The sequence below is a fragment of the Ascaphus truei genome, chromosome 19 (assembly GCF_040206685.1).
Source record: "Ascaphus truei isolate aAscTru1 chromosome 19, aAscTru1.hap1, whole genome shotgun sequence".
In the NCBI taxonomy this organism is placed as follows: Eukaryota; Metazoa; Chordata; class Amphibia; order Anura; family Ascaphidae; genus Ascaphus; species Ascaphus truei.
In genome coordinates this window covers 10688575-10699451 of record NC_134501.1, presented here as the reverse complement: position 1 = coordinate 10699451, position 10877 = coordinate 10688575, and the positions used below count along the sequence as shown (strand labels likewise).

At 51.3% G+C, this 10877-nt stretch overlaps 1 protein-coding gene across 1 annotated transcript; it reads right to left on the bottom strand.

Moving 5' to 3' along the window:
* Positions 1-1000: 1000 nt before the first annotated feature.
* On the bottom strand, positions 1001-10556 carry DBNDD1 (dysbindin domain containing 1). The gene is made up of 4 exons (XM_075576509.1): positions 10152-10556; positions 7515-7661; positions 6612-6752; positions 1001-5776 (listed from the first exon to the last, which is right to left on the bottom strand). Exons 1-4 carry the CDS (start codon positions 10180-10182, stop codon positions 5619-5621), a joined length of 477 nt encoding a protein of 158 aa, XP_075432624.1. The 5' UTR covers positions 10183-10556; the 3' UTR covers positions 1001-5618.
* Between the last annotated feature and the right edge of the window lie 321 nt (positions 10557-10877).

Sequence of the window (10877 nt, the reverse complement as noted above, 5' to 3'; positions counted from 1 at the left end):
GTTCCCCCCGCCCATTCATGTTCCCGTGCAGGACAGGTACACTGCGGTCATCCACCCTCCAGCAGAAGTAACTGAGAATTTTCAGGTAGAGTTAGGACCTGCATACTGGTCATGCTGTGACGTGGCTGCATACTGTTCGTGCCGTGACGTGGCTGCATACTGGTCATGCCGTGACGTGGCTGCATACTGGTCATGCCGTGACGTGGCTGCATACTGGTCATGCTGTGACGTGGCTGCATACTGGTCATGCCGTGACGTGGCTGCATACTGGTCGTGCCGTGATGTGGCTGCACACTGGTCGTGACGTGGCTTGCAGGCTTATAACGCTTTGGCCAAAGGGTTTAACTAAATGACCCTTACTCACGAGAATACTAACATTGTAATATTTATCTATGTATTTTGCCGCATTGGATGTAGCATTGGGTATTTTTGTCTTCTAAAGCAGGGATATTCTGAAAACCTGACCTGTTGGTGGCCCTTGAGGACTGGAGTTACCCACCCCTCTATTAACCCTTATTTGGGGGGGGGGGGAGGGGTTCTATTTCTGCTGGTTTTATCTTCCTGTCCCCTGATTTTAGGGCCCACAGTAACTTCTATCACATGTAACCCTTTCATTATACACCTGCATTATTAACCTCTCGCACTGCATAACTCTCATCCCAGTGCATTTATTTTGCCGTTCCTCCTAGAACGAGGGGTTGTGCGTGTTACTCCCAGGGGAGACACATCCATCATGTGGACGCTGTGGGCTGGATGTGTGGAGGGTTTTAACATGCAGGAGTGAGCACTCGCTGAGAGCTGCCATGAAACGTGAGCTGGGTGCTAAGGAGGGTGCAGGGACCCAGCCTGGCAGTAGTGAGGTCTGATCTGTAATGAGGCACCCGGTGGCACATTCACAGCACAATGAGGATGTAGGTGGCACTGCTTAGTGTTAATGACACAACCATGGGCACATACTGGCACTTGCTAGGTAGGATAATGACACACAATGGCCACAGTCTGGCACTCGGTAGGACTGATCTTTAATGAGTTATACAGAAAGCTGCTATATGAAGTGCTGAAACATCACAGTGTGACGAGCTCCGGTCACTCAGTCAGTGTCGGGACAATATAGTTACAGTACATAGGCCCATTTCAGTTGGGAAAGGTGCTCAATGCTGCAGAGGTTCAGCCGACTTTAAATTGCTTTTGTTGTCAGTAAACTAAGAACATTTCTGCTCTCATGCTCAAGGAATCCCCAGAATCCATTCTGAGGCTGCACCCTTACCCACAATCCTCTGTTTCTTTTAATAAAGAGATGTCCGTGTTGGGTTCTAAGCCACATTAACAGCTACATGTTGGGATGAGCATCCCGTGTCCTACGTGTTGGGTTCTTGTGTTCGGCTGAGGTTACTCTGTCTTCATTGTATGGCTGAGAGTCCCGTGTCCTGCGTGTTGGGTTCTAGGTCGTGTCCTGCGTGCTAGGCTGAGGGTTCAGTGTCCTGCGTGTTGGGTTATGGACCTTGTATCCTGCGTGCTAGGCTGAGGGTTCAGTGTCCTGCGTGTTGGGTTCTGGATTTTGTATCCTGCGTGTTAGGCTGAGGGTTCCGTGTTCTACGTGTTGAGCTAAGGGTCCCATGTTCTGTGTATTGGGTTCTGTGTCCTGCATGTTGGGCTGAGGGTTCCATGTTCTGTGTTTTCAGTTCTGGGTCTTGTGTTCTACGTGTTGGCTTCTGGGTCTTAAGTAATCTGTGTTGGGCTGAGGGTCCAGTGTCCTACTCTTTGACAAAGGCCTGAGGGCTGAAACGTTAGAGGATCCATCAGAAGCATACTGTTGTTCAATAAACCCTTTTAGTCACCACCTTAGCTGTCCTCTTTTGCTTTACGGCTGTGCTCCGCTCCTGTCTCCTGTTGGAGAGATTTCTTGGGCTGAAAGTATCCTGTGGGATGGGTTCCGGATATTGTATCTTGTGTGATAGGTTACAGGTCACATGCCCTGCGAGTTGGATGAGGGTCGTGTCCTGCGTGTTGGACTTGGGGTCCCATGTCGTTCAAGGTGGCAGAAGGTCTCCTGTTCTGCTAGTTGGCTGAGGCTCTAGTGTCCTGTGTGTTGGGCTGTGTCTTGAATGTTGGGCACAGTGTCTACTAACTTGTGTTTTGGGCTCAGTGTCTCCTGTCTTGCGTATTGGGCTCAGTGTCTCCTTTCTTGCGGTTGGGCTCAGGGTTTCCTGTCCTGCATGTTGGGCTGAGGGTTCTGTATCCTGCTTGGTGGGTTCGGGGTCTGGTCCCGAGGAACCGGCACATACATGAAGCTTCTCACCACCTATTGGGCAGGACACAGCAGGACCCGTGTGCAGAATCTCATCCAAGCGATGCAGCCATTCACTTCATCCAAAAGGCAGGGCCATTTATTTTACTTTTCATTTGATTGGACACTTGTGAAATACTTTGGAGAAATGTTGATGTAAAGTAATATTCTCAGAGCCTTTAACAAACACCCATCCTGGTGAATTTTGTAAGACCTGCCTCTCAATCACAGGAATCTCGGAAGCAGGTTTCCACATGTATTCAGAAGCCTCTGCTAAGTTGCATCACGTGCTTCATGTTGTGCTGTTGAGATTTATGTTTGCATGTCTAGATCTGAAAAAATCTTAAACCAGATGCTGGGGGAAAAACCCCGGATTTAAATCTCAGCTGTCGCTAACACGCAGTGGTTAATAAACAGTGAGGGATTTGCTAGTTGTGTAACTGTACACGCAGAACACACACGTCTTCGAATAAAGTCCACCCTGCAGTGTGCTCGGAGAGCCGAAATAACCCAGATATTTTAATCCAAGGAAACAGAAGGAAGAGCTAAATTTAGAGCTGGAGGTGAGATTTGGTTTAGGGAGCTGCAGGTTGTGGCGGAAGCTGGGGGGAGGGAGAGGCGTCTGCTCCCAGGAGACACTGTGTTACTGTATGTATGTACAGGCATACCCCGCTTTAAGGACACTCACTTTAAGTACACTCGCGAGTAAGGACATATCGCCCAATAGTCAAACGGCAGCTCACGCATGCGCCTGTCAGCACGTCCTGAACAGCAATACCGGCTCCCTACCTGTACCGAAGCTGTGCGCAAGCGGGGAGATTATAGAGCCTGTTACACATGCGTTATTTACATCAGTTATGCACGTATATGACGATTGCCGTACAGTACATGCATCGATAAGTGGAAAAAAGGTAGTGCTTCACTTTAAGTACATTTTCGCTTTACATACATGCTCCGATCCCATTGCGTACGTTAATGCGGGGTATGCCTGTATATGTTACATACCAACTAACTCAAGTCACAGTGTGATAGGATCCAGTCCTGGGTTTGCATTCTATACCTGTACTTAACTCCAGGTCACAGTGTGATAGGATCCAGTCCTGGGTTTGCATTCTATACCTGTAAACTCCAGGTCACAGTGTGATAGGATCCAGTCCTGGGTTTGCATTCTATTCCTGTACTTAACTCCAGGTCACAGTGTGATAGGATCCAGTCCTGGGTTTGCATTCTATACCTGTACTTAACTCCAGGTCACAGTGTGATAGGATCCAGTCCTGGGTTTGCATTCTATACCTGTAAACTCCAGGTCACAGTGTGATAGGATCCAGTCCTGGGTTTGCATTATATTCCTGTACTTAACTCCAGGTCACAGTGTGATAGGATCCAGTCCTGGGTTTGCATTCTATTCCTGTACTTAACTCCAGGTCACAGTGTGATAGGATCCAGTCCTGGGTTTGCATTCTATACCTGTACTTAACTCCAGGTCAGTGTGATAGGATCCAGTCTGTTAGCACCTTTAGTATAATAGAGTAAGATCTGAACAAGACCGGCCTGGATCATTATCCCACTGTAAGCTGGCGTTACTCTGCAGGTGTGGTTATTATAGCAGCAGCTGTGACCCTCACACACCCCGTGCACGCTGAGGTTCGGGGAGCTTGTATCTGGGGGTACTTGTGCTCGGTAAAGTTGCTCTGTGGTTCCTCCAGTTCTCTAACTTCCTCTGGGTCAGGATGATAACATTATTGAGACACGAGACACACAGGGCAGGATCACACTGCGCTCCTGTCCCGGCGTCACCGGGACCGTGACCTCTGTTACAATGAATAGATTCGTCATTAATAAAGTTACCCCCGCTTCCTAACCCTGGAAAGACCCCGGAGCTGGGTTTCCATGAAATCCTTTTATCCTGAGTGTAGCCGACGGTGACCCATCTCCGGAGTGCCTTACTGCAGCAACCTCTCCGCTGCGGACACAGGGCTCTGCTGTGGGGGTCCCGCCTGCACGGAAGGGATCGGGTAAATCTGACTGATCCAGGAGATTAGTCAAGCCCCAAAAGTTTTACCCCTTGAGTGCCAAAGGCGCCAGCAACCGGAATGGGACCTTTTGCCGCCGTTCAGCTGCCTAGGACAGCCAGCCGCCGGCCCTTTCGCCCTTAAGGTACATGATTAGCATTAGGGGTTAACTTTAACGAAGTGGTGGCGGCGAAAAGTCGGAGAACGCCAGCAACACATTGCAAGGCAATGGAGTGATGACCTCTCTGGCATTCAAGGGGTTACTAGTGAACCAACTTTGTGCTCAACAGGTCAGGTTTTAAGGATATCCCAGCCACCTGTGCTGCAGCAAGGACTGATTGAGCCACCTGTGCTGAAGCAGGGATATCCTGAAGACCTGGTGGGGGGGTGCTTGAGTTGAACACCCCTGCTCTAGGGTGCAGCCACATGACGTGCATTTGAGGGGTGGAGGTTGATTATGCGTGACCCGTGTAGGGTAATAAGAGGAGGGTATATGAAGCGCACCCTCTCCCCACAAGGATGTCACCTGTACCAGCCGAGTAGAAATTGCAAAGGACTGAAGGACAGTGGTGTGGCTTCATTGTGACCCAGGGAGGCCTCGGAGGTCTCCAGTTCCTGGGATGTGGCAGGCGATGTGAATGTTATACTGTGCTTGTTACTAGGAATCAGTCCCCAGGACAGCACCCTGTGCGCCCCACGCTCTGCCAGACCTCCCACACTGCTCCGCTTGTTCCCCCTTTCCGCTCTCTCGACGTGGGGTGTGATCCGTGGGGCTAGATGGTGGGACCTGGCAGCGGTCGCATCGATCCAACACAGAGGTAATGAATCCCTAGCGATGCTTCAGGACTGCGCACGTCGCACTCTCGCTTCAATGTTACATTTGCGCAAATTAGATTGTAAGCTCTGCGGGACGGGGATTCATCTCAATGTTTCCTGTCAAACCAGTGCTCTTACTTGAATCTATGTGCTACATTGTATTCAGCGCTCAGCACACAGCCGGCTCTGTAGGGTGTACAGTCTTTCTCCCGTTCTCTGGACCCCGGAACCACCCTTTGCCCAATGAGCAGCGCTCACCGCTCCTCACTCACACTCACCCTGCCGCGCTCTGGGACATGCCGCCTGGCTGCTGTGTTTGAGTTTCAGTGGGTCACAGAGGACTGGCGCTACCGCTGAGGTTGGCTCCTATGAGGTCTCTCTCCCGCTCCCTGTGGTTAGTGCAGTTATTGGAGCTGTGCTCTTGGCATGGTCTGCCACCCGTCATTCCCTGGCCTGGGTGAGGGGAGGGCAGCAGGGGGCTGGGGGAAGGGGGTGAAGGCCACTTAATTCTCTTTGGATCTCTCTGCAGTGAGGAAGGTATCCAGCACACCCCCCTGAAGCTCCGAGTCACTGAGATGTTTCTTCTCTCGCTCCGCTCGTGTCCTAGTCCAGGATGGGGAGCGCAGATATCCGGCCCGTGGGAGGGGGGGCAGCTGCAGACCTGGGGATTAGCAGGAGCGCAAGGTCAGAGAGGTCAGCAGCTAGGACACTCCCCCCCAGGTAATAAACCACAGAGGGTGGGAGACCTCTAACTGTGACTCAGAGTGCCTCGTTTTCCATCTAATTCAGCAAACAAATTCATGGGTCAGAATGTGGAGCCCACACAAACCGCTCCGCACATTCTGAGCGCTCACCGCTCCGCACATTCTGAGCGCTCACCGCTCCGCACATTCTGAGCGCTCACCGCTCCGCACATTCTCAGCGCTCACCGCTCCGCACATTCTCAGCGCTCACCGCTCCGCACATTCTCAGCGCTCACCGCTCCGCACATTCTCAGCGCTCACCGCTCCGCAGCTTGCTCTGCACTCTGCCCATTTACTGAATCATTAGCGTCGGGTGATGTGCTGAATCATCAGGGCACTTTGGCTTCATCAATAACCTCTGCCAGGAGCCTGCGCTCCCTCTAATCCCACTCTACATCCCAGCTATTCTTCCAGATTGTAGGGTACCTTCTCCCTGGTTCCCCTCAGATTTTAAGGTGCTCTCTCCCTTCCCTTCATATTTTGTGTTGCCCTTCCGGATCGCCTCAGATTTTGGGGGTGCCCTCTCCCTGATTTTCCCTAAGATTTTAAATTCCCCTTAGGATTTCAGGGTGCCCTCTCCCTGGATCCCTTCAGATTCCAGGATGCCCTCTCCCTGGATCCCCTCAGACTTCAGGGTGCCCTCTCCCTGGATCCCCTCAGATTCCAGGGTGCCCCCTCCCTGGATCCCCTCAGACTTCAGGGTGCCCTCTCCCTGGATCCCCTCAGATTTCAGGGTGCCCTCTCCCTCATTACCTGGTGGGGGCTCATTTTGCGGATTCTCATCGTCGGAATCAGCAAACACTTCAGCCAGTTCCTGGTCAGACATGTCCGTGAGCTCGGTCAGATCCAGGAGGTCAAAGTGCACCTCAAGGGAGGAGACACTGCTGAGCGGCTCTGGAGAGAGAGATAGAGAGAGGACACGCTGCAGAGCGGCTCTGCAGAGAGAGAGACGACACTCTGCAGAGAGAGAGACGACACGCTGCAGAGCGGCTCTGCAGAGAGAGAGACGACACGCTGCAGAGCGGCTCTGCAGAGAGAGAGGGGACACTGCAGAGTGGCTCTGCAGAGAGTGAGAGAATACACGCTGCAGAGCGGCTCTGCAGAGAGGGGACACTGCAGAGCGGCTCTGCAGAGAGAGGAGACACTGCAGAGCGGCTCTGCAGAGAGAGAGGGGACACTGCAGAGCGGCTCTGCAGAGAGAGAGGGGACACTGCAGATCGGCTCTGCAGAGAGAAAGGGGACACTGCAGAGCGGCTCTGCAGAGAGAGAGGGGACACTGCAGAGCGGTTCTGTAGAGAGGGAGAGGGGACACTGCGGAGCGGCTCTGCAGAGAGAGAGACCTATGGATGATTTGGGGGGGTGTAAGGGGACTGCTCAGTGTAAACCAGATTTGGGAGGAGGTGTAAGGGGACTACGCAATGTAAAGCAGCTTGGGGGGGGGGGGTATAAGGGGACTGCGCAGTGTAAAGCAGCTTTGGGGGCGGGTATAAGGGGACTGCGCAGTAAAGCAGCTCACGGCTGAAATGACAATGTGCATCTTCTCTTTATCACTAGCCTGTTTGTGGCAGACAACAGACGGATTCTGTGCTTAGCTAAACTGGAGTCATTTGGGTGGGGAAGGACTTGTCCCCAGGGATGTTTTGTGGGGCTACTTACGCCTTCTCTCTGTGACCTGCAGGAGCCCGGAACTGGGGGCCAGGAACCCCAACTCTTCCTGAACCGCCAGCGCTGGTTGAGGCTCCTGCACAGTCACCTCTGCTGGGGCAACAGGGCAAGGCCTGCCCTCTGCTTCTCTGCTCCGCTCTGCACAGGACACAAAGGACACTGATTATAGGGGACAGGAGACACGTGTGTGTGTATATCTTTATTTATACACACACACACACACACAGACACACACACACACAGACACACAGACACACGTGTGTGTGTGTGTGTCTGTGTGTGTGTGTCTGTGTGTGTGTGTGTGTGTATGTCTTTATTTATACCCACACACAGACACACTTGTGGATGTGAAACTTGGATCCTAAATGCGAAGATAATTCAGAAGCTTCAGACAACGCACAGAAGTATGGAGAGATGCATGCTGGGTATTACACGAAGAGACGGGAAAAAGAATGAATGGGTTCGAAAACCAAACAAAAGTCTGTGACATCATTACAAAGGGGAAGAAATGAAAATGGCGGTGGGCTGGACACATCGCCAGAAGAAACGGCCATCGATGGCCAAAGTTTGTATGCAACAGGATTCAAAGAGAGATTACAAAACCAAGAGGACCAAAAGTAAGAAGGGAGGATGGAATCAGAAAATGTGTGGGAGCAACGTGGGGAAGAGAGGCTGTAACCGCAGCACCTGGGAGATCACTGGAGACGCTACATCCAGCAGTGGGGAGACACGGGCTAAAGATGATGGTTATATAAACATATAGATGTGCGTATCATCATCATCTTCAGCCCTGGTTGATCCACTGCATAACGAAGGCCTCTCCAAGGATTGCTCCAATACATTTCCTCATTTCATCATCCCATCTTACTTTAGCTTGTCGTCTTGGTCTTTTGATTATCTCCATCCCCTCCATCCCCCCCATCCCCCCTTCACCCTAGGGTAGCCAGCCCCGAACTCAGAGACACACGTCTCTACACGGCAGCGTCAGGCGGAAGGGCCCGGGTGTGTAGCACGATGATACAACTTAATCCACCCTACATATCATTTATATCACTGAGGAGCAGAGAGACATAACCCAGCAGAATTCACTGACCCGGATAATCCCCCCCACAGTCCCTCAGCCCTGTACACCTCTCCTGTCCCTCTATGTCCCAGGCAGCCTGTGTAAGACACTCGTGTGCCGGTTGTTTTGGTGTGACGCGTTTCCACCCCTGCTCCCCTCGGAGAGGCGTCTCCAGGTGACACTCAGCGCGTCACTCTCTGGGGACACCGATTGGAGGCTGCAGATGCTGTTGCTGGTGTGTGGGGAGTATCGGCCCCTCCTGATGTTCCACTTGATCCTGGATGTTAATGTTGGGGAGCTGTGTATTATCAGTACTTTTAATGTACATTATACTGCGCTACATTTTTAATATAATAATTAGAAGGCAGGGTGCGGTCACTGGCAATAGGCACTGACCATATGTACCCCCAGTCCCTCCCCCAAACCCCCTCCCCTCGCTCAGCTAACAGGTTCTGCTCCAGGGATTAATGCGGTGGCTTATAGGGCTTTGAAATGTTACAATAAGCGCCTGGGGACTTTTCTGTCTGGATGTCACTTCTCGCAGTCTCTGTCACTGTCACCCTCGCCGTCACTGGTTGTCACTCGCCCATTATAGTGCCAATAAGTGACATTCCAAGTTTCGGCTTGTTACCTCTATCTGAATATACTCTGACATAGCAGACAGGCCCTTACGCTGTATGCAGGGAGAGCGGTGTCCCTGAGCTGGAGAAGATTTTAGTCTCACTCATTGAATAGAGCTGATCTCCTCTCTAATGCTGGGAAACGGATTCACTGCAGATTGAATAAGGGGCGTTGGAAGTGTAATAAGTTTAACCAAACATTTGCAAAGTCTGATCTCTCTCTTGCCCATCACAGGGGGGCTGCAAAGCCTCCGTCCCCCTATAAATCAGTGCTTCTAAATTAAAGTAAAGCTCTCTAGGTATGTGATTTTCGCAGAAGGGAGGGGGATTAGGATGCAATCCTGCCTGGCTGTGAGATATTAGCACAAAAAGGTGGAAATGTAGAATAACTAGTTCCTGGCCTCTGGTGATGGCGCAAAGGCGATGACGCTCTGTACATGGTAAAAATGGGATGTTGTGTGTGTGTGTGTGTGTGTGTATATATATATATATATATATATATATACACACACACACACACACGTGTGTGTGTGTGTGTGTGTGTGTGTGTGTGTGTGTGTGTGTGTGTATATATATATATTTATATATATATGCATACATAATAAATATACTACATACAAGAGACATACATACAATACAAATATATACACAGAATGCTGCTTTAACCTTTTACTAGCTTTGCATTGCCGGCCACTTCAGCACTGCCGGGGTTAATTCCTGAGCAATGCGGCACCTCTCTTCTGCAAAGTGGGCTGTTTTGCAGCGAGTCAGGGCATCTCTACGCTCCCCTCCCCCTGCCACCTTTTCACTTTCACCATCAAGTGATGGAAAATAAATCTCAACCCTTAACTTATTGACTGCAAACCCCAATGGGGAGGTGCACCCCTAAGAAAAGGAGACCCACCCTTGCCCCAGCACCCCCTCCACACATGGCAGGAGACTCACCTGGGTTGCCAGGCCCTTGCTGGGGCTCCATTCAGACACTCCTTGAGCTGAGCAGGAAGAGACAGGGCAGAGGGGAGCATCAGACAGCGCTTCCTCCCCGCAGCACAGACACATTGAGCTCTGCTCACATGCCCAGCCCTAGAACCACAGTGCTAAGTGAGACTTGCATTGCAAATGAGCAGACAGAGGGAGTGAGGGATGGGGAGAGGTGTCTCGGGGAGGGAGGGGTGAGGAGAGGGACAGGGAGAGGTGTCTCGGGGAGGGAGGGGTGAGGAGAGGGACAGGGAGGGGTGAGGAGAGGGACAGGGAGGGGTGAGGAGAGGGACAGGGAGAGGTGTCTCGGGGAGGGAGGGATGAGGAGAGGGACAGGGAGAGGTGTCTCAGGCAGTGTGCGTGTGCTGCTGATGCTGATGCAGCTTATTGCAGAGAGATATATCTGTAATGTTCAGAGCAAATCCGTAGTCTGCAGAACGTAGAGATAAAATGCACAATAATGTACAACTGTAACAGAATAATGAGTATCTGCAGCATAGCCATAGTGCATATAGAGCATGCAGAATATACGTGGCTGTAACACACAGAACAGTGTGTATGTGTAACACGCGGAGCAGTGTGTCTGTAACACACAGAGAAGTGTGTGTCTGTAACACAGAACAGTCTATCTTTAACACGCGGAGCAGTGTGTGTCTGTAATACACATAGCAGTGTGTGTCTGTAACACAGAAC